Raw genomic sequence first — 24,659 nt, 5'->3', positions numbered from 1 at the left:
TAAGATACAATATCTTTCTAATAGTATCACAAATAACAACCTAAAATACTATCTTTCTTTAGTACGATACACTCTCATATTGAAAGCCTGTTCGTCATAACCTCAGTAGTGTGGGACAGGCAAGGAGTATACCCAGACCTCAATTTGTTGATAAGGAGAGAGACTCAGAGTAACTAAGAGACTTGCCTGAGGTCCTGTGTTCAGCAAGCCAGAGATGGGACTATTTACTGATACACATTATAATTTTGTTCCATTTGAATGATAAAAACAAAAAAAAATTAAACCAAAAAAAAAAAAAAAAGCCTGCCTTTGTGTCATCTTTGCTGAGCCAGAGATGAAACAACTCTGAAAATGACTCATCTCCTATGTAAAGCTCTGACTGGTTATACGCAAACTTATGTGTCTTGTAATTTCACTTCTGTTCTGTTTATAGCTTATTTTGTAGATAATAACGTATATCCTGAATAAAAGACAATTGACTGAAGTGAAATCTTTGTGCGGTCACAAACTCAGTTTATACCTGAATTTATACCTCTGCTTATGGAGGAGCCTGGTGGGCTGCAGTCCATGGGGTCGCTAAGAGTCCGACACAACTGAACGACTTCACTTTCACTTTTCACTTTCATGCATTGGAGAAGGAAATGGCAACCCACTCCAGTATTCTTGCCTGGAGAATCCCAGGCATGGAGGAGCCTGGTAGGCTGCTGTCTATGGGGTCTCACAGAGTCAGACACGACTGAAGCGACTTAGCAGTAGCAGCAGCAGCATACCTCTGCTTGCTGCCTTCTCCTGTGCTACTTTTAATTAAACAATGGACTTCCCACCATCCCAGTCATGCCAAATGCTGTTTAATGATATTACCGGAATGGGACTAGGGACAGCTGCCACGACGATACCGATAGGTTGAGGAGAGAGGATTGCAGGGTTCCCATTAGAGAGATTAGTCACTCCATTGCTTCCTGCGCCTTCTGATTTTTTTGCTGAGGATTCTCCTGGCAAAGGGGATTGTAGTTTCTGTTCTTGCTGCTTCTTCTGGATTTTCCGTTGCAATTGCTGTTTAGCATCAATAGGAGATGGCAGAGTCTTCACTTGAGGCTGAAAGGAATTACTTTCAGCTGTAGGTATAAAAGCAGAGGGCTGGGTAATTCCTTTAATTCCTGAAAATAAACAGAAAGGAGAGCGTGAATACTCTTTAGAGAAGGCAGTTACAATTCAATTTCTTTGATTATGTAGCCATCTACTGGACAAAGCAACAAACCCAGGACATTTTAACTCACAATTTCTTTACAAAACATTAACATTACATTTACAGTTTATAAATATTTGTCAATATGGTTTTAACTGAACCTTAAAATATGGCTCAACTTGGTAGTTAAACCAGCAATAACAGATGAAGATTTTGAAAAGAATAGTAGCTATATCACTAATGTGCAGAAGTTAAGACAAGTCAATGCCAAGCTAACATGTTTTACATTTTATCAGTAGATGTCAGAAAATCTCCTTCCCCTCTTCTCTAATTAAGAAACTCATGCATTTTTATGATTTTAATATTCAGCCCACAAGGGGCACTCAAAACATATTTGCAGAAACCATCTATATCTTAGGAAAAAATGCATGGGGAAAACAAGTCTTTAATTCCACAAGAATTTCATAAAAATAGGTACTACAGTTTTAACTGAAACACAGAAAAAGGAATGATAAAATAAACACGGGATATATTTTAAGAAAAACTGTTATGTAAGAAAATTAATTTTTCAAAAGCTCATTTCACATCTAGGGAGTGGTATTAAGATCAACAAAAAGGGAGCAGAGTCAGTAAGAAGAATGGAGAGAGGCCAGGGGAGGACACCCCGTCCTGAGGGCACGCCCTGCCCTTCCCTTCCCGACGGTTCTGCTTTTCATCTTGTGAACAGCAACAGCCTGGTGAGTGGGAGACGAGGAGGAGAGAAAGTACCTGTAAACTCTCACCCACACACTCATTCCTCAACAATCTCTCATTTTCTGACCTTCCCTTTAATCACCTAAGTACTATTTTTTCCCCTCAAATCCAACTCAAATCGCACTGCTCCCTTGCAACCCATAGCCTCGGCTCCGGCTGCTCAGCACCTGCACCCCAAGAGCCTCTGCCAACCGCCAAAAGCTCTCTGTCTGATGCCTCCTGCCAGGAGGGTTTCTGGATGGGAACGGGTTCCAAGCAGCTGACTTAGAAAAGGACATCTGTAATACAACCTGTTCTTAATATGGAGACTATAAAAAAACAGATTCATCTTCAAAGGATGAAGATTATTCACTACAAAAGGTATTTTTAAAAGTGGCAGTGGCTGAAAACAAAATTGCAGGAGATTCTAAAATACTGAGTAATGACACAGTTGTTAAAAGAACAGCCTCCCAAGCTACTTTCAAAAAGTTACAAATGTCTATTTATATATTGTATCTATTTATATGTCGTTATATATTGTATAATATATATTATATATTATCTATTTATACAAATGTCTATTTATATGATTGTCAGTATTTTCATTTATAGAATATACCTTTCTTCACACTTATGCCTTAAAAATCTATTAATTCAACATTATTTTTTTAGTTAGCCTATGTGAATACTGTGGGAAGTAAGACAGATGTTTCTTTGATATGATATCTATGATATCATAGATATCATGATATCTAGATACCTATGACAATCTCTTAAATCCTCAATGTGTTCCTCTTCTGGGTGTCAGTAGGGGTAGGAGAAAGGGAACACTGAAAGTTGAATGGCCCATATTTTTTTTTGAACCTGTTTTGCTAGAAGCTAGAACAGTCTTATGTAAAGGAATAACCTTGGTTTTGGAGACAGACAAATCAGGATTCAAATTCTGGCTCCACAATTCATCTGACTGACTATGGACAAATTACTTAACTTCCCTTAGTCTTGAGCTTCCCTGGTGGCTCAGATGGTAAAGCGTCTGCCTGCAATGCGGGGGACCCAGGTTCGATCCCTGGGTTGGGAAGATCTCCTGGAGAAGGAAATGGCAACCCACTCCAGTACTCTTGCCTGGAGAGTCCCACGGGTGGAGGAGCCTGGCAGGCTATAGTCCATGGGGGTCGCAAAGAGTCGGACACGACTGAGCGACTTCATTTCTTTCACTTTCCCTTAGTTTTTTTCTGATCTTTAAAATGGGAATAAATATCACATCTCTTACAGGATTACCATGGGAATAAATGAGGTAACAGATGTGAACTAACTAGCTATATCAGGCTGCCCATGCACTCCTCAGCCCCTGTGTAACTGTAAATGTATGGATTTGAGTCATCTAGTTTATATTGAGATATGAAAAATTATGATGAGGCTCTTGTAAAAGGCATTTTGGTCATGTTGATGGTCCTCAAATGACAAAAAAAATGAGAGAACAGAACAATCTCACACACACACCACAAATGCTTAAAGCTTCTTAAACATACAGGAAAAGGATTCCTTATTAAAATAATGAAGTTAAGATAAAAAAATAAAGTTATTTAAGAGTATAATTATAGTCCTCACTGTGAGAAATTTACCATTTCACATTATTTTTAAAGAAGTTAGAATTTCCTAGAGTAATAACAAAATTTATTCACTCTTTCTTAGGTTATTGAAGTATGACCGAAATAAGACATTTGAAAAATTTCATGAAAACAGGTACTTTATACAGCTATTAACTTACAAGGGAGTCATTATTCTAATGATACTGCCAGTCCTCAAACTGTCAATTCTAGAGTTCCTATCTGAATAAAAATAGCTATTTGAATGCATATTTAAAAAGTCACTCTTGTTATTTCATATGCTTCATTCACATGATTTGCTTTTTGTGAGACCAGGTACCTTTCACATTGTCCAAAGATAACTTCATTTATAAGTATTAGTTTTGGGTATAGGAGTCTCAGCAAGTAGTTTAAAAACTTAACTTTACTATTTACTTGTAATATTTATTAATTAAGAAACACATATATACTTAAAAGTGCACATACATATATTTTTTAAATATAAACATATAAACTTTAAAATAGCAATGGAAAAATTAATGAAATACCAACTAGCAAATCATAACAGTTTCATATTTAAGCAGATCAACATACAAAGCTGTAACTTAAAATTTATCATGAAAAAACTATTATTATTATTTTTGTTAATTCAATAAGCCCATCTGAATTTAGAATTAAATGAAGAGTAAACATATACAAATACTAAAAAGAGAGAGAAGTGTTATGGCTAAACTCTTTTTTTACCACCAACTCTAGATGTAGTAACACCCCGTCAGTTTCAGCTTGTCAATAATTTTGTACCTGGTGGTGCTGCTGCCATTACAGTAAGTGCTGCCATCGACTTGGTGCCTATATAGTGACTTTTTACAAGGAAGCGGGCTAATTCCAAGACTGTGTCAAATGGCTGGCTTAACACCTTCTGGGCCCACTCACACACAAGACGGCAGGCAGAAGAGATAACTTCTTCATCAATGTTCTGAAGCTGCCCAGAAGGTTCAGCACCTTCCAACTAAACAGAAGAAAAAGGGGGGTGGGGAAGACTTTTAAAAAGAAAGTTCAGAGAAATTAAATTGAAGTACAGTCAAGATATATAGGAAGCGAGTGAGTGAAAGTCACTCAGTTGTGTCCGACTCTTTGTGACCCCATGGACTGTAGTTCACTAGATTCCTCTGTCCATGGAATTCTTCAGGCAAGAATACACTAGCGGGTTGCCATTTCCTTCTCCAGGGGATCTTCTTGACCCAGGGAGCGAACCTGGGTCTCCTGCATTGTAGGCTGATTCTTTACTGTCTAAACCACCAGTGAAGCCCCTTAATCAGAAGATATAATCTAAATCTGTCAGATCAAAGCAGTACTAAGTGACTGGTGTTGGCAGGCATAAAAGTAGATCCTTGCAAATATGGGTCCTATGCCTGTACCTACTGGTGCACAGCCATCAGCAGCATTGTGAATATAACATCTAAACATGTTGTTAAACATACATGAAGAATAACAGATCTGAATTTTTCTAAAAGCCTTTTCTAACATCAAGAAAACAAACTATGCCATGAATTATATTTTCTCTTCTGAAAACATTCATTCTATACACATTACTCTGTAGCTCAAATTTTCCATTTGACAATATATACCATGAATATATCTACAAATCAGTAACTTTAGATTCATCTTTTTTTCCCCTAATTTCAAGAGCCATGTGAAATAAGCAATGTACGCTAACAGTGTCCAGCCATTGTTGAGTTTTTTGGCTCATTTATTTAGTAAAAGGCGCAGTTCCTGGTCCCTGGTTTAATCCAAATGAGACTATGTAGTATGCATTTCAATGCTGATAATAAGGTACAATTTTACTTGGGATTCCCTGGTGGCTCAGCTGGTAAAGAATCCACCTGCAGTGTAGGAGACCTGGGTTCAATTCCAGGGTTGGGAAGATGACCTGGAGAAGGGAACAGGTTACCCATTCTAGTATTCTGATCTGGAGAATTCCATGGACTGAATAGTCCAAACACATGATCGTTGTTTGTTTATCCAAATGAGACTATGCAGTATGCATTTTGATGTTGATAATAAGGTACAATTTTATCTATTAAAAATAAAAGGCAGAAATTCTTACCCCATCTCCAGTTTTGTGAAAATCAAGATTGGGCAGTGTTGGCATATGAACAAAAGCTTTTTTTCTTAGTCCACTGTAGCAATATGTAATAAATGGTCAAGGTCTAAAGTACTCTACATTAAATGAACTGTTTATATAGTTAGCACATGGAAAGCAACCATATATGAAATGAGAATAAAATCGGCCTGAGACATCATCTACTTTCTGAGTTCTTCAGGAAGAGACTTTAATATTAGAAACTCAGAACACCTTTACTCTTTTGAAACTGCAACAGTTCTTATAGAATATTACCATCTTAAAGGAAACAAAATGATTCTCATCTGGTATAAATTTTATGAATAAATGTTCCTAATAAGCTGTGCCAGCCACCAGTGACAAACAGGTCAGAAGGAAAGGAATATCCAGATGGAAACCTGGCAGAGAGAAGGGAAACTCTAGCCAGGGCACAGGGACAAAAACAACTCTTAAGAGTGTCACAAGGGCTTTAACCTTTTCACTTCTCTTTTTCCACTGAAACACACAGGATTATCACCTGTAACATGCCAATGACACACCAAGACATTTTTGTTTGCACTCAGGACACAAGACTAGGTTGTGCAACTAGTAGCTAGAGAACACCTGCCTGGAGTCATTTTAGAAAAGCAGCCTCTCCCCTTCCCCTTCTCATCTCCTCCATGGAAGAATTTTCATGCTTCGAAAGAGGCCAACAGCTAAGCAGAGAGAAATGATGTATTTCTAATAGGATTTCTAACCCTCCATGTGACAATATTCTTCCAAGGGTAGGAAGAACTTTATAATAAAGTCTTAATTTTAATTTCCTTACTTCTGTTTGCTCCTATGGGCCTTTTCTATGCCCTGGTTTAATTTTAAAATAGCCTTTAGATGACTGGATGAAAAACAGTTTAAAGATAACACTAATCCTGCAGGCCAAGTTCCACAAGAAAATTTTTTGAACGTTGTGTATATCACCAGGACGAGCCCTATGTTTCTAAGAGGAAGGAAAGATGATAAGCTAACATCTTTTCCCACTTTTATTGATATAATTTTCAAGTGCTGTCCTATGGTATACCTTAATAATCCTCATTACTGAGGAAAAGAAGAGCAAACCATTAAGGACACATTACAGTGACAGAGTAAGGTGAGATCTATCACAATCCTAATAACCACCATTTGTTATTTCTCTTGCACTGTGATAAATAGCTGGGAGAATAACATTTACAATTATTCTAAGTACTTTTGGGTTGTTTATATTTGATGATTTAAATTTATTTCTAAATATAGTTGCTAGTTGAACTACAACAGCACATGTTCAGTAATAAGTGAGAACTTAAAGAGATCACTGAAAATTAAACTGGTAAAGGATATTTAGATTTGCCTCTTGTGCCCAGACGACGTGCCTTCATGTTTGGAAAGACATTTTTCATAATCTTCCCGAAGTCAGCAGCGCTTAATGGATGGTAACCAAGATTGTCACAATAGCTCCTGAAAGAGAAGAAGGGATCAATTTAGAGAGCAACAGAACTCAGAATCACATTAGCACAGTGTCATTTCAGTCAAATCTGACCCTTATGACAAGGTGAAGAAACACATCTTCAAGTCATTCACTACAATTTTCACTGATACATGCTCATCCTTCTTTAAAGACTAACTCAGGCTTAGTTAGTTTCATCCTCAGGGCATACAGTGTTACTGCTTTTAACAGCAGAAACTAACACTCAACCAGTTGGGCTCTCTGTTTCCACATATGTCTCAAGCTCATATACTGGAGGAATTTCCAATGTCGACATTATGGGTGTCAGACAGAGACCAGACTACTACATGGTTTAGATGACACACATGCTATATTATGACTAAAGGAACCTCAGGGATCGTCTATACCAACTCTCATTTTACCAGTAAGGGAAGAAATGAAGGCATGGTGTTCTCATCCCTACCACCCTTATTAATGCCACGAAAAAAGTACTTAATAAGGCAGTAACTTCAAGCGGGACCAGGGAAACAAGCCAAGTCTTAACTACTACTAGAATCAGGTACTCTGTCTTTCTCTACAGCTGCCAGTCCTAGGTAGAAGACCAATTCCTCCTTCACCAATTCAGCAGCAGGAAAAGGCCATTTCCTGTTGGCCTTTGGGAGAACCACTACCTGAGGCATACCAAAGAAGTCAGAGGAATTGCAAAATAACTCAGTCAAATCTCCCTGCTCACTCCTCATTTCAGAATCAACCAATATAGCTTCTTGATGAAGAAGTCAGGTGGTAGAGATCCAAGGAGAGAGGTTTAGGATAAACAAGAAAATCCACTAGAATGGGCAGCATATAGTGGTAACCGGGACTTGAGTTCTTGTAGTGGATGGTTGAGTATGCTGGCAACATCTTTGAAGTGATCTGAACTTGGAAGTCAAATTGGTAGACACTCAGGAGAAAGATGCCCTTTGGGTTTAGCACAGGCCCCCAGTGGTGGCTCAGACGGTAAAGCGTCTGTCTATAATGCGGGAGACCTAGGTTCGATCCCTGGGTCGGGAAGATTCCCTGGAGAAGGAAATGGCAACCCACTCCAGTACTCTTGCCTGAAAAATCCCATGGACGGAGGAGCTTGGTGCAGGCTACTGTCCATGGGGTGGCGAAGAGTCGGGCATGACTGAGCAACTTCACTTTCTTTCTTCACTTTCAGGAGAAGGATGGAAGCCTCAACAGAGAGAATGGGTAGGTCTGAAGACTGGTGTTTTCCTTGATTGTACCCTCCCTGTTGCAGCACCAAGCACCGCACACTCCTGTTGTGGGTGGGGCTGAGGGGAAGGAGTGGAGGTGCCTAGCAGATGCATTCTCAACGATGCTGCAGAGCAGGAAGAAGGGAAAGGAGCTGATATGCACTGTGAATTCCCTCTATAAGGAATATTAACATCACATTCAAGCTGAGACTGAATGTGATACTCCAAGTGGTTCAGGGGCCAAGATTTAAAGCGCAAAGTGAAGCAATGACTCTTTTGTGGAACTGACAATTTAAATAAATGAACTGCATCAAATCATAACCATTTCACTAGCAAGTTAAATGAGCACAGAAAGAAAACGAATGAGCTCTTTTACAACTTAGGGCCTTGATACTTGTTTCTTCTACCTGGAATATTTTCTTACCCTTCAAGTTCCAGACTGGTATGATTTTGAAAGGGTCTCTTCTGTCTTCCCTATCCAAAGCAGCGCTCTCCTGCCATGCCCTCACCACCTTCCTTATCTGTGTATTTTCTATCTTTTATTCTCCTAGCTTCCAATTATGTAACAGCTAATTTATTTGTTGTTTGTCTCCTCCATTAGACTATAAGTTCAACCAGGGCAGTGACTATGTCTATTTGGTTCACCACTGTATTCTTAGAACAAGGAACAAGACTGAAGAGTCACATTAGACCTTAATATGACATATAACTTGATATGATTTTAAATATGACTTAGTAAGTATATCATATTTAAAATGACAAGAAACCTTAAAGAAACACACTGAAGCAATGTGCAAATGAAGCAAAAAAGAAAACAGTGCCCACTGGCTCCTATAACAGCACTGGCAGGTGGGCCTAAAAAACCTGAAATCATATAAAGAGAAAGCAATGAGTCTAATGAGAGATATAGTATCCATTCTATCCTCCTTTTGTGACTGAGGTTTTGATGGGTTTTTTTCCCCCACTGTATTAGTACACTAAAGTTCTTTACTTTGGCAGAAGGCGTAGGCAGAAGGTTGGCAAAACTAAGTGTCAGGATGACCAATGCAAAATTTGCTTGTCAAACTGAATTAATCCTGATTTCAGAATGATTTTAGAATGTGATCATCCGGTTTCATCTGGTTTCTGACTCTTATTTATGCCACTAAAAGAGGGGAATTCATTGGGAGAATAAATTTTTAAAATAATGAACTTACCTTTAAAATATTCTTTAGCAGATAAATGCAAAATGTACTTTGGAGACATATGAACAGCTCAAATTATACCTCCTGAATCAAACAGGAGGCAATGTTGGGAATAAAACTACTTATGACCCAACACTCTACACTTTGAAATCTTACATGTCAAAGAGAAAACAGAGTGCCTCAGTTTGAAAGTAACAATAACAACACCTGAACAGGTCATCAATTTCTTTGTGAAATGAGTTCAGAAGGTTGTATAGTTCAACTTCCTGCTAGGTATGGAAATGGCTATCCTCAAATGGGTATCTGAGCACTTTGCCTGAGAGAGAGAGCTCTAGATTGTGAGGTGGTCTAACCAATCTTCAGTGGTTCTAATTACCAAAGAAAAAGAATTTCATTATTATAGCCTCTTCCCTACTGAGAAGTTCCAGATATTCAATGACTCTTTAATATATCAATAATTAAATATTTATCAGCTCCTCTGTCATGGAATTCTCCCAGCAAGAATCCTGGGCTGGGTAGCCATTCCCTTCTCTAGGGGTTCCCCCCAACCTAGGGATCAAACCCGGATCTCCTGCATTACAGGCAGATTCTTTGCTGTCTAAGCCATTTATAGGCTATCCTACTTATTCACAATTTTGAAACCAGGGCTATATAACACACCATAGGTCATTCCAGGCCATGTCAAGATCTTGGTTAGTTTATATCTTGTTTTCCTGCTTCATAACTTTAACTGCAGTTTAATCAAGCAAGATATGGTGTCAATTAACACCTAACTCAGCATCAGATTATATTTACAGGACTCAAAAAAAGGGGAATGCACAGAGAATGTGCTTTTTACAGGATAACTAACAGTCTAATGCCATTCTTGAAATCAGATTTTTCTTTTTGTTTTACTGTTTTAATACTTGTGGCAAAATACAGTCATAGGATACATAACAATACTTAGACATTTTTGGACTGCTTCATATATGTTACTTCATTTAATTTCACCCCAACAAGTTTCCCTGACAGCTCAGTTGGTAAAGAATCTGCCTGCAATGCAGGAGACCCCTGCTCGATTTCTGGGTCAGGAAGATCCCCTGGAGAAGGGATAGGCTACCCACTCCAACATTCTCAGGCTTCCCTTGCGGTTCAGCTGGTAAAGCAATATGGGAGACCTGGGTTCAGTCCCTGGGTTGGGAAGATCCCCCGGAGAAGGGAAAAGCCATCCACTCCAGTATTCTTGCCTAGAGAATTCCATGGACTATACAGTCCATGGGGTTGCAAAGAATTCTCCAGGCCAGAGTAGTGGAGTAGGTAGCCTTTCCCTTCTCCAGGGAATCTTCCCAACCCAGCAATCGAAGCCATGTCTCCTGCACTGTAGGTGGATTCTTTACCAGCTGAGCCACTACTGCCTAAATGCCAGTTAATGAGGATGGTGACAATAGCCCCTAGAGTGCAATTAAGCTGTCTCATTGCAATGACACATTTCTACCTATAAAAAGATTGATGAAAGGATAATCTGTATATTATTATGTAGAAAATAAAGGGAAATACCATTACATGTTTATGAAATGGTATAAAGTCCAGCTGCTTTTCTTCATTAGAACATGCTTTCAATTTGTGTACCAAAAGTTCTAATTGGGTTATGGACTCCTACAAATTCAAGACATCGACTTCTGACTTAATGTGTGATTCCAAAATGCTTTTCTTTTTGTAAAAAACTCTTGGACCCGCTTCACTCATCTTTCCCAGCCTTTACTAACATCTTTTTCGCAACCAACAATAAATTATCTCTATCTGTTAGCTTTTTTAAAAAGAATTTTTAGTTGCAACATGTATGAGAGATCACATTGTATTTGTCTTTCTCTGTCTGATTTACTTCACTTAGCATAATGCTCTTGAGGCCCATCCATGTTGCTGCAAATGCCAAGATTTCATTCTTTCTTAAGGCTGAGTAATATCCCACTGTGTATATGCACAATGTCTTTATCCATTCACTCACTGATGGACGCTTAGGTTGTTTCCGTATCTTGGCTTTTATAAACAGTGCTGCAGTGAACATGGCACTGCATATATTTTCAAGTTAGTGTTTTCATTTTTCAGATATACAGCCAGAAGCAGAACTGCTGGATCACGTGGTAGTTCTGTTTTTAATTTCTCAAGACCCACCACACTGTTTTTCATAGTGGCTACACCAATTTATATTCCTGCCAACAGCACACAAGGGTTCAATTTTCTTGACATCCTCACCAATGCTTGTAATTTGTTGTCTTTTTGATAACAGTCACTCTGACAGGTGTGAGGTGATAGTTCATTGTGGTTTTGATTTGCATTTCCCTGATGATTAGTGATGCTGAGCATCTTTTCATATACCTCTTGTTTTCATCTTGATGTCTCTTTTGGAAAATGTCTATTTATATCTTCTACCCAATTGAAAACTCAAATCATTTTTGTTGTTGAGTTGAATGATTTTTTATACATTTTGAATATTAACCTCTTAACAGATATATGACTTGCAACTCACTAGGTTGCCTTTTTATTTGGCTGATAGTTTTAATGCAGTTCTATTTGTTTATCTTTGATTTTTAAAAATTCTATCTTTGCTGTCAGATTAAAAAAATCATCGCCAAGACCCACATCAAGAAGTGGGTCTTATCCAAATGCAGAAGAATACATCTTTTTCTCAAGTGCACATGGAACATTCTCCAGGACACATTTTGGGACACAAATCAAACCTCAGTAAATTTAAGAAAACGTAAATCATATCGAGCATCTTCTCTGACCACAACATTATGAGACTAGATATCAATTACAACAACAACAGAAAAAACCCTGTAAAAACACAAACACGTGGAGATTAAACAACACATTTCTAAATAACCAACAGGTTACTGAAGGTATCAAAAAGGAAATCAAAGATCTGACCAAAATAAATGAAAGGAATGATAGTAAAGATTAATAAAACTGAAAGCTGGTCTTTGAGAAGATAAACAAAATTGACAAACCTTTAGCCAGACTCATCAAGAAAAAAAGGGAGAATAATCAACGCAACAAAATTAGAAATGAAAAAGGGGAGGTTACAACAGACAACGCAGAAATACAAAGGATTATAAGAGACTATTATGAACAATAACCCACTCCAGTGTTCTTGCCTGGAGAATCCCAGGGACAGGGGAGCCTGGTGGGCTGCCGTCTATGGGGTCGCACAGAGTTGGACACGACTGAAGTGACTTAGCATATTATGAACAATTATATGGCAATAAAATGTATAACCTGGAAGAAATGGACAGATTCTTAGAAAAGTTTAATCCTCTAAGACTGAACCAGAAAGACACAGAAATTATGAACAACCCAACTATAAACACTCAAATTGAAGCTGTGATCAAAAATCTCCCAAAAAACAAAAGCTCAGGACCAGATGGCTTCACAGGAGAATTTTATCAATCATTTAGAGAAGAGCTAATGCCTATCCTTCTAAAACTCTTTCAAAAAATTGCAGAGGAACGAACACTTCCAAACTCATTCTACAAGGCCTCCATCACCCTGATACAGAACCAGACAAAGACAACACAATAAAAGAAAACCACAGGCCAATATCACTGATGAACATAGATGCAAAAATTCCCAACAAAATTTTAGCAAACAGAATTCAGCAACACATCAAAAAGCTCATACACCATGACCAAGTTGGGTTTATTCCAGGAATGCAAGGATTCTTCAATATATGCAAATCAATCAATGTGACATACCATATTAACAAATTGAAAGATAAAAACCATATGATAATCTCAGTAGTTGTAGAAAAAGCTTTTCACGAAAGTCAGCACCCATTTGATTAAAACTCTTAAAAAAATGGGCAGAGAAGGAACCTACCTCAACATAGTAAAGGCTGTATATGATAAGCCTACAGCAAGCATTATTCTCAATGGTGAAAAACTGAAAGCATTCCCTCTAAGATCAGGAACAAAACAAGGGTGTCCACTTTCACCACTATTATTCAACATAATTCTGGAAGTTCTAGCTACAGCAATCAGAGAGGAAAAAGAAATAAATCCAGATTGGAAAAGAAGAAGTAAAGCTTTCACTGTTTGAAGATGACATGATACTGTACATAGAAAACCCTAAAGATAGTATCAGAAAATTACTAGAGTTAATCAGTGAATTTAGCTAAGTTGCAGGATACAAAATCACTTGTACACACAAGTGATTCAGGATACACAGAAATCACTTGTATTTCTATATACTAACAATGAAAAATCAGAAAGAGAAATTAAGGAATCAATCTGATTCACCATTGCAACAAAAAGAATTAAATATCTAGGAATAAACTTACCTAAGGAGACAAAAGAACTGTACACAGAAAATTATAAGACATGAAAGAAATCAAAGATGACATGAATAGATGGAGAGATATTCCATGTTCTTGAGCAGGAAGAATCAATATTGTGAAAAGGATTATACAACCAAATGCAATCTATAGATTCAAAGCAACTTCTATCAAATTACCAATGGCATTTTTCACAAAACTAGAACAAAAAATTTCACAATTCATTTGGAAACACAAAAGACCCTGAATAGCCAAAGCAGTCTTAAGAAAGAAGAATGGAGCTGGAGGAATCAACCTTCTTGACTTCATATTATACTACAAAGCTACAGTCATCAAGACAGTATGGTACTGGCACAAAAACAGAAATATAGACCAATGGAACAAGATAGAAAGCCCAGAAATAAACCCATGCACCCATGGGTACCTTATTTTTGACAAAGGAAGCAAGAATATACAATAGGGCAAAGACAACCTCTTCAATAAATGGTGCTGGGAAAACTGGACAGCTACATGTAAAAGAATGAAATTAGAACACTTTCTAACACATACACAAAGATAAACTCAAAATGGATTAAAGACCTAAATGTAAGACCAGAAACTATAAAACTCTTAAGAGGAAAACATAGGCAGAACACTCTATGACATAAATCAAAGCAAGATCCTCTACGACCCACCTTCTAGAGTAACAGAAATAAAAACAAAAGTAAACAAGTAAGACCTGATTAAACTTAAAAGCTTTTGCACAGCAAAGGAAACTATAAGCAAGGTGAAAAGACACCTTCAGAATGGGAGAAAATAATAGCAAATGAAACAATTGACAAAGGATTAATTTCCAAAATATACAAGCAGCTCATAGAGCTCAATACCAGAAAAACAACCCAATCAAAAAGTGGGAAAAAGACCTAAACAGACATTTCTCCAAAGAAGACATACAGATGGCTAACAAACACATGAAAAGATGCTCAACATCACTCATTATTAGAGAAATGCAAATCAAAACTACAATGAGATATCACCTCACACAGTCAGAATGGTCATCATTAAAAAGTCTACAAACAATAAATTCTGGAGAGGGTGTGGAGAAAAGGGAATGCTCTTGCACTGTTGGAATGCCCTTGCACTGTTCGAGGGAATGTAAATTGATACAGCTACTATGGAAGACAGTACGGAGATTCTTTAAAATTAAAACTAGGAATAAAGCCACCATATGACCCAGCAATCCCACTCCTAGGCATATACCCTGAGGAAGCCAAAATTGAAAAAGACACATGTAACCCATTGTTCATTGCAGCACTATTTACAATAGCTAGAACATGGAAGCAATCTAGGTGTCCATCAACAGATGAATGGATAAAGAAGTTGTGATATATATACACAATGGAATATTACTCAGCCATAAAAAGGAACATATTTGAGTCAGTTCTAATGAGATGGATAAACGTAGAACCTATTATACAGAGTGAAGTGAGTCAGACAGATAAATAACATACTCTAACGCATATATATGGAATCTAGAAAAATGGCACTCTAGTATTTATCTACAGGGCAGCAATGGAGAAACAGAGAGAATAGACTTACAGACATGGGAAGAGAGGAGGAGAGGGTGAGATATATGGAAAGAATAACATGGAAACTTACATTACCATATGTAAAATAGATAGCCAACAGGAATTTGCTGTATGGCTCAGGAAACTCAAACAGGGGCTCTGTATCAACCCAGAGAGGTGGCATGGGGAGGGAGACAGGAGGGAGGTTCAAAAGGAAAGGGATATATGTATACCTATGGCTGATTCATATTGAGGTTTGACAGAAAAAACAAAATTCTGTAAAGCAATTATCCTTCAATAAAAATTAATTAATTAAAAGATGTGGTACATATATACATTGGGGGAAAAAAAACAGAAGTAGGTCTTGCTACCTATCTTTTCTTCTAGGAGTTCATGATTTTAGGTCTTGTGTTCAGGCCTTTAATCCAGTTTGAGGAAATTTTTCGTGTGGTATAAAATCCCAGTTTCATTCTTCTGCGTGAGGCTCTCCAGTTTCCCCAACACTATTTATTGAAGAGACTGTCCTTATCCCACTGCATAATTTTGGCTTCTTTGTTGTAAATTAATTGACCATATATGTGTGGGTTTATTTCTGGGCTCTCTATTCAGCTTCATTCAACTATATGTTTTCATGCCAATACCATATTGTTGTTACAGAATAGAGTTTGAAATCAGGGGGTATGATGCCTGAAGGTTTGTTCTTCTTTCTCATGATTGCTTTGGCTGCTTAAGGTCTTTTTTGGTCCCACACACATTTTAGAATTCCTTGTTCTGTTTCTATGAAAAACGATATTCGAATTTTGATTGGAATTGTATTTAATCTGTGGACTGCTTTGATTAGTACAGACATTTAACACTATTAATTCTTCCAACCCATGAGGACAAACTATCTCTCCATTTATTTGTGTTTTCTTCAATTGCTTTCCTTGATGTCTTGTAGTTTTCAGTGTACAGGTCCTGAACACTGGTGGTTAAATGTAATCCTAAAAAATTTTTTTTGATACAACTGTAAATGGGATTGTTATCTTAATTTTGCTGATAGCTTTTTTAAAAAATACAATAACTTTATTCATTTATTTCTGGCTGTGCTGGGTCTTTGTTGCCGCACTGGCTTTCTCCAGTTGCGGTGAGTGGGGGCGACTCTCTAGCTGTGGTGCACAGGCTTCTCACTTCAGTGGCTTCTGCTGTTGTGGAGCACGGGCTCTAGGGCACGTGGGCTTTGGCAGTTATGGCTCCCAGGCTCTGGAGCACAGGTTCAGTAGTTGTAGGGCACAGGCTTAGCTGCTCTGTGGCATATGGGATCTTCCCAGATCATGTATCAAACCTGTGTCTCCTGCACTGGCTGACAGATTCTTTATCACTAAACCACCAGGGAAGCCCTGACAGTGTGTAGAAATGCAAAAGATTTTTGTGTATTCATTTGAACCCTGCAACATTACTCAGTTTCTTAGTTCTAATTGTTTTTTGTTGGACTCTTTAGCCTTTTCTTTCTTTTTCTTGCCTACTTGCAAGGGCTAAGACTCCCAGTACTATGGTGAATAAAAGTGGTAAGAGTGGGCAGCTTTTGAGTATGACATTGGTGGTGGGCTTGTTGTATATGGCTTCTGTTATGTTGAGGTACATTTCCTTTACAGTTTCTTTATTGAGTTTTTTTCATCATAAATAATGTTGATTTCTGTCAAATGCTTTTCCTGTAGCTACTGAGATAATCATGATTTTTATCCTTCACTTTGTGTTGTATCACATTGACTGATTTGTGAATGTTGACCCAGCAATATTTATCTCTAGAATAAATCCCACTTGATCATGTTGTATGAGCCTTTTAACATAATGTTGAATTCAGTTTGCTAATATTTTCTGAGAATTTTTACATCTATATTCAACAGGAATATTGTCTGTAATTTTCTTTTCTTGTGGCATCCTTGTTTGGTTTTGTGATCAGGGTAATTCTGGCTTCATGAAATGAGTTTGGAAGTTTCCACCCACCTCTTCTATTTTTTCAAAGAGTTTGATAAAGATAGGTAGTAATTCTTTAAATGTTTGGTAGAACATTTGGAAGGTTTTTGATTACTGATTCGATCTCCTTAACTAGTAATTAGTTGGTTCAAATTTTCTATTTCTTTATGATCTCAGTCTTGGTAGGTTGTATGTTTCTAGGAATTTATCCATTTCTTCTAGGTTGTTCAATATGTTGGCATGTCACTGTCTAAAGTAGTCTCTTATGATCCTTTGTATTTCTGTGGTATCAGTTGTACTATCTCCCATTCATTTCTGATGTCATTTATTTGACTCCTCTTTTTCTCTTGGTGAATCTAGCTAACAGTTTTTCTGCTCTAATCTTTGTTATTTCCTTCCTTCTACTGACTTTGGGCTTTGTTCTTCTTTAACTAGTCTCTTGAGGTGAAAAGTAAGGTTTTTTGAGGCTGCTGTTGTTTCTTGAGGTAGGCATTTATCACCATGAACTTTCCTCTTTAACTCTGCTGAGTAGAGTACTCTTTATTGGAGATTTTTCCCTTTCAGCATTTTGAATATATTGAGCCAGTCCCATCTGGCTTATAAAGTTTCTGCTGACAAATCTGCAGATAATCTTATGAGGGTCTGCTTATTCATAACTGGTTGCTTTTTCTTGCTGCTTTAAAGATTTTCTCCTTGTATTTAACTTTTGACATTTTAATTATAATGTGTTTTATCTCCATTTTATTAAGGTTTTTTTGCTGAGGTTTAACCTTATGCTTTATTTGGAACATATTCCTCTGTTTCTTTATTTTGCTTGACTTTGTGATGGTTTCTATACAGTAGATGAAACCACCACCCACCCAGTCTTGAAGGAGTATAGGAGATGAAACTCATTGTTCAAACCTGTCCTAGGTCTTGGTTTGGCCCTTAAACTTTTGTATTTTTCCAAGTGGTCTATTATATTTTTTAATAACTTCCACTACTTAAGTATGTACCAAGACCTATCAGGGCCCCAAAGGGGAGGATCTCAGCACCTAAAATCAGGCTGACTGGAAGTCAAACCCTCAGTAGCAGCTTTTAAAAGTATGCAGGTATATATAGTCCAGTGTGACCACAAGCATAAGCCCTGCTGGCACCAGAGCCAAGCAATCTGGAGGTGTCCCTTGGGCAGTTGCAAAAATCAGGGCTTCTGACAAGAGTATAAGCACTTTTCTGTGAGACACTGGAGAGCTGGAGCAAGACAGAGGGAAAGAGGCGATATTATCTCTGTTTCTTTTGAGTAGCTCCGTAGGCCACTAGACATACGCCAAACCTGAAGCCTGCCCCTTGGGTCAGAGCAAAAAAGCCTCTTTCACAGGAAAACTGGGGGGCTGTGCCCGAGTCTGCTGGCTGTGCAGTGTCTTGGGGTGGTACTTCACCAAGAATTATCACTCCAACTGCCACATTCCACTGGAATGGCCCAGGAATGCAAGCCCCACTGACTACCAGAGCCAGTTAATTTAGCAGCATTCCCTAGACAGCAGCTACAAAACCCGGCTGCTGGATGCGAGTAAACCTCCCCTTGGGGGCATACTGGCACTCAGGAGTGTGGCAGAGGGAGAGCATGAAGACAGCACCAGCTCTCTGATGTCTCTGGAAAGGATTACAATCAGTCCCCAGATGCACACTTACTTAGAAGCCTACCCCCTCAGGCTGCAGCCATCACAGCTGGGTAACAGGTCTCTTTCACAGAAAAACCGAGCTCTTGGTCTGTGACTGTTGTTGTGCCTGGAGGTGGGAGTTATGAAAGAACTCTTTCTCTGTCGGTTACAGTTTCGTGGGACCCAGGACTATAAGCCCCACTGGCACCCATCCCATGCTATGTAGATGTTTCTTCTGGCAGCAGCTGTAAAAGCAGGGTGCCAGACAAGGGTATAATCACCTTTTTGGATGACTGTGACAGTTACATTGGATCAGGAACACAAGCTGCCCTGGCTTCCAAAGGTAGGCGATTAAGAGGTGTCCCTTGGGCAGAAGTCGCAAAAATCAGGGAACCAGATACATGTAGTAGCTTCCTTCTGGGTGATAACTGGTATTCTAGAGCAGATCAAAGGGAGAGTGCAAAGACAGCACATGCTAGTCTGTCCCTGAAGAGTGTTCCAGCTGTCTCCTACACGTGTCTTCAACTGGATGTCTGTCCCCCAGGCTGCTACTTTAATGTAAGTAGGTGACCCTCTTTTACTTAAGTCTGAGCAAGACAGACTGCCTCTGAGCTGAACCCTGGGGCAGGTGAGTCCAAGTATGTGGGCCCTCCAATAGCCATTACTCAGAACCTTACAGTCTTATGGGTCTCAGGATGTGAGCCCCATTTGCTTTCAAAGTTAGATGTTTTGAGGGCTTGTCTCTTAGGTTCAGGTCTTAAAACATGGGCTGCCCAATGTGGGTTTGAACCCTTTGTTTCTTATGAGAACTTCTAGGTTTTGAGTTCCCTTCTGATTGAAGGTTGGTGGGGTTTAGGAGCCTCTCCTACCTACTTCCGTGTGGTTTTCTTCCTATTTCTGTGACCTGTAATCATCACTCAGCCAGCTTCTAGGTTTTTTAAAGAGGAAATTATTCCGTTTAGACTACAGACTTAATATGTCCATGGGAGGAGGTGAATTTAAGATCTTACATCACCATCTTGAACTATTTTCCCAGGTATTTTTTATGACACACATTTCATAGATGAGAAACTTGCATAAAGAGGTAAATCTGGAATTTGGTCATCCAGCCTAATCCATTCATCTTATAGATGAGAAGCTTTTATTACTAACTAGTGAGTATAAACAAACTGAATGCTTAGAAAGCAACCAAAATTATATCACTGAAATTTTTCTAATATTTATAAAGAAGAATTTATTAAAAAGTATTAATTTCTATTAAAAGCCTATTCCTTACCAAGACCTACAGTATTATTAACATTTATGTATTCCAGATGACAATAAAAGATATGGGAATTTAGAATGGTCCCAAAGACACAGTAGCATTATACTCCCTTACAAGTATTAAGAAAATGATATATTTGCTAGCTAACACATAAATGAGGCAAAAGTAATATGGTCAAACATCTAATTAGCTTGAACCTTTGAACGTTCAACAGTTGTTGAAATCCTCCAGTAATTTTAAGGTGCAATTAGATCTCTGGAGAGAAAACTCTTTGAAAGGGTTTAACCTTAATCATAAACAGATTTTATTTTTCTTATTGTTTCATGTTCTGGGCAGAACAACGATACACAGTTGAGTCTGAGGCACGGCTAAAGTTCAGCAGCCTCTGGCATTTGGTAGGAACACTCACAGAACACTGCAGAAGTACAAAGTGTAAAGTACATGATGATTTGGTGTCCCAGAGAACAGACCAGTTGGAAAAGCAAGGCATAAGTCTCTGGTTAGTTATAGCGTCTTTTAGTCTAGGTCCTGGAGAGAAATTAAGAGCTGTTAAACAGTACTACTAAGTTGAGCTTAGACTAAGATCAAATATCACCTTTGAAATTCAGCTGATAAATCTTATTTTTGTGGCAACTATATAATAAACAATTTTTCTAAAAGATCAGTTTGAAAACAACAAAACTAATTTAAAGAGTTAAACTATCATAAATATATTATATATATAATATATATATTGAATGATGATGTATGACCTTACTAACCAGGTCTTTCCTTCTAACTTGCCTTTCATTTTTCATAGGATTACTGGCTGTGATGACTTTAGGTATTAATCCCATGAAAAAGATTCAGTCATGATGAATCATGATTGATATATTAAGGATATTATCCTGAAGTTTTAAAATTACTAATAAAAAAATATAAACTTCAAGGTAGTCACTGATAAATCCTGAGTAAGTTTGAGAAAAAAATTTGTGTCAACTTTTAAATAATAAAAAGTAAATATTTCTGCTTTTATTATTTCTTAAGAAAGACTTGATTTCTCACTACTGTTTATAAAACAGCTATTTAAAACAATTATCCTTTTGGTCAAGCTGAACTGTAATTTTTTTTTTTAAATTAAAAAATAATACATATCACTTTGTATAAGTACATACTATATTGGTGTGCTTACTTTTATTTCTAGATTGTCTCGGTTTTAAATTTTAAATTAAATTAACTTCACATAAAATGTTCAGAGTATATAAATATAGTTTCTGCATACAGTTTAAGAATGAAGGAAAAAACTAAAAGCAGTAGGCTTTGTTTCAATTAATTCTTGATTAACCATTACTGTTCTTTAAGTTTCTACTCAAATCAGATTTTATCACAATTTTCCTCAGTAGTTTCAAATATTTCTGAAATCATTTTAGTAAAAGGATAGTAAAAGGATAAGGCTGTATATATTTAAAATACCCAAACAACTCCAACATCACTTTGTGTATTCACACCATTGTATAGATGAAGAAACTAAGGAATAGAGAAGATGATTTGCAAGTACATTAGTGAGTGGTTCTTTGTATCACCAATGAGGCAAGTAGAGTTTTATACAATGGGTATTCAATACATATATGTTGACGGGTAGCAGTGCATCATTATCCTTCTGAGAAACATCAATCAGTTCCTGATTTAATCTGCTTCATAAAGTCTCAAATTAAAAAAAAATATATAGCTATGATGTAAACAGTATGGCATTCTTCTAGAAACCAAGTCAGCAGAAAATGAGGTGTGATATATCTACCTGCCTTTAATGATTATATAGAAGAGAAAAATAAAGACTTAAATAGATTCTTCACAAAAAAGGGTATCCAATGGGCCAAAAAGAAAAAAAAAATTAAAAAGTCACTCAACTTTATTAGTCATCAAGGAAAGGCAAACAAAAAACCTAACATCCATACACAGATTTCCCTGATGGCTCAGTAATACAGAACCTCCCTACCAAGGTAAGAGATGCAGGTTCGATCCCTGGGCTGAGAAGATTCTCTGGAGAAGGAAATGGCAACGTACTCCAGTATTCCTGCCTAGGAAGTCCCATGGATAGAGGCGCCTGACAGGCTGAAGTCCGTGGGGTCACAATAAGAGTTGGGCATGACTTAATGACTAAAAAACAACGTCCATACAAAGTAGAATGGAAAAAGAAATTGTGATATTCATAAACAGAATTCCAAACAGCAATTAGAATGAATGAACCAAAACTACAGAAAGCAAAATGACTGAATCTTACAAACATAATGTTTATCATTACATAATTTCATTCATATAATGTTCTAAAACAAGCAAAGCTAAACCATGGTGTTAGAAGAAAGGAGAGCAGTTACTCTTGGCATGGCTGGGGTGAGATGGTGGGAAGGGTAGTGACTGCAAGAGGACCCAAGGGGCCTCTGGGATGATGGTGATGCTCAGTTTCTTGATATGGAAGTGAGTAATAGGAACATACTCACTATGGGAAAATTTATCTAGCTATACACTTACAAGTTGTGTACTTTTCTGTGTGAATGTTACACCTCAATGAAAGTTACATTTGTTGCTGTTGTTCAGCTGCTCAGTCTTGTCTGACTCTTTGCAACTCTATGGACTGCAGCATATCAGACTTCCGTGTCCTTCACCATCTCCCGGAGCTTGCTCAAACTCATGTCCACTGAGTTGGTGATGCCATCCAACCATCTTGTCCTCTGTCATCCCCTTCTCTTCCTGCCTTCAATCTTTCCCAGCATCAGGGTCTTTTCCAATGAGTTGGCTTTATGCATCACATGGCCAAAGTACTGGAGCTTCAGCTTCAGCATCAGTCCTTCCAATGAATATTCAGGATTGATTTCCTTTAGGATTGACTGGTTTGATCTCCTTGCAGTCTAAGGGACTCTCAAGAGTCTTCTCCAACACCACAGTTTGAAAACATCAATTCTTTGGCGCTCAGTCTTCTTTATGGTCCAACTCTTATATCCATACTTAACTACTGGAAAAACCATAGCTTTGACTATACGGACCTTTGTCTGCAAAGTAATGTCTCTGCTTTTAATATGCTGTCTAGGTTTGTCATAGCTTTTCTTCCAAGAAGCCAGTGTCTTTTAATTTCACGGCTGCAGTCACCATCTGCAGTGATTTTGGAGCCCAAGAAAAGAAAGTCTGTCAGTATTTCCATCGTTCCCCCATCTATTTGGCATGAAGTGATGGGACTGGATGCCATGATCTTCATTTTTTGAATGTTGAATTTTAAGCCAGCTTTTCACTCTACTCTTTCACCTTCATCAAGAGGCTCTTTAGTTCCTCTTCACTTTCTGTCATAAGGGTAATATCATCTGCATATCAGGTTATTGGTATTTCTCCCCGCAATCGTGATGCTAGCTTGTGCTTCATCCACCCTGGCATTTCACATGATGTACTCTGCATATAAGCAGGGTGATAATATACAGCCTTGATGTACTCCTTTCCCAGTATGGAACCAGTCTGTTGTTCCATGTCCGATTCTAACTGTTGCTTCTTGACCTGCATGCAGGTTTTGCAGGAGGCAGTTAAGGAGGTCTGGTATTCCCATCTCTTTAAGAATTGTCCACAGTTTGTTGTGATCACAGTCAAAGGCTTTAGCGTGGTCAATGAAGCAGATTTTTTCTGGAATTCTCTTCCTTTTTCGATGATCCAGTAGATGTTGGCAATTTGATCTCTAGTTCCTCTGCCTTTTCTAAATCCAGTGTGAACATCTGAAAAATCTTGGTTCATGTATTATTGAAGCCTAGCTTGGAGAACTTTGGGCAATACCTGACTGGTATGTGAAATGGATGCAATTGTGTGGTAGTTTGAACATTCTTGGGCATTGCCCTTCTTTGGGATTGGAATGAAAACTGACCTTTTCTAGTCCTGTGGCCACTGCTGAGTTTTCCATATTTGCTGGCATATTCAGTGCAGCACTTTCACAGCATCATCTTTTAGGATTTGAAACAGCTCAGCTGGAATTCCATTACCTCCACTAGCTTTGTTCATTGTGATGCTTTCTAAGGCCCACTTGACTTCGCATTCTAGGATGTTTGGCTCTAGATGAGTGATCACACCATCATGGTTATCTTGGTCATGAAGATCTTTTTTGTACAGTTCTTCGGTGTATTCTTGCCACCTCTTCTTAATATCTTCTGCTTCTGTTAGGTCCATACTGTTTCTGTCCTTTATTGAGCCCATCTTTGCATGAAAAGTTCCCTTGGTATCTCCAGTCTTCTCGAAGAGATCGCTAGTCTTTTTCATTCTATTGTTTTCCTGTATTTCTTTGCACTGATCACTTAGGAAGGCTTTCTTATCTCTCCTTGCTATTTTTTGTAACTTTGCATTCAGATGGGTATACTGTTCCTTTACTGCTTTGCTTTTTGCTTCCCTTCTTTTCTCAGCTATTTGTAAGGCCTCCTTAGACAGACAACCGTTTT

At 37.9% G+C, this 24,659-nt stretch overlaps 1 protein-coding gene across 3 annotated transcripts in view; it reads right to left on the bottom strand.

The window, feature by feature from the left end:
- The window catches only part of RFX7 (regulatory factor X7), a 146,780-nt gene that overhangs the window by 6,726 nt on the left and 115,395 nt on the right, over window positions 1-24,659 (bottom strand). For all 3 annotated transcript variants that reach the window (XM_069596416.1, XM_069596417.1, XM_069596418.1), the window contains exons 6-9: window positions 6,977-7,093; window positions 5,612-5,696; window positions 4,306-4,513; window positions 862-1,157 (exon numbers count right to left, since the gene is read on the bottom strand). In XM_069596416.1, coding sequence (XP_069452517.1) covers window positions 862-1,157; window positions 4,306-4,513; window positions 5,612-5,696; window positions 6,977-7,093 — 706 coding nt within the window. The remainder of the gene's footprint in view (window positions 1-861; window positions 1,158-4,305; window positions 4,514-5,611; window positions 5,697-6,976; window positions 7,094-24,659) is intronic.

Source organism: Ovis canadensis, chromosome 7, assembly GCF_042477335.2.
Source record: "Ovis canadensis isolate MfBH-ARS-UI-01 breed Bighorn chromosome 7, ARS-UI_OviCan_v2, whole genome shotgun sequence".
NCBI classification, from domain to species: Eukaryota; Metazoa; Chordata; class Mammalia; order Artiodactyla; family Bovidae; genus Ovis; species Ovis canadensis.
Note: the sequence above shows the minus strand (reverse complement) of the source record. Positions and strands in the feature narration are given on the sequence as shown.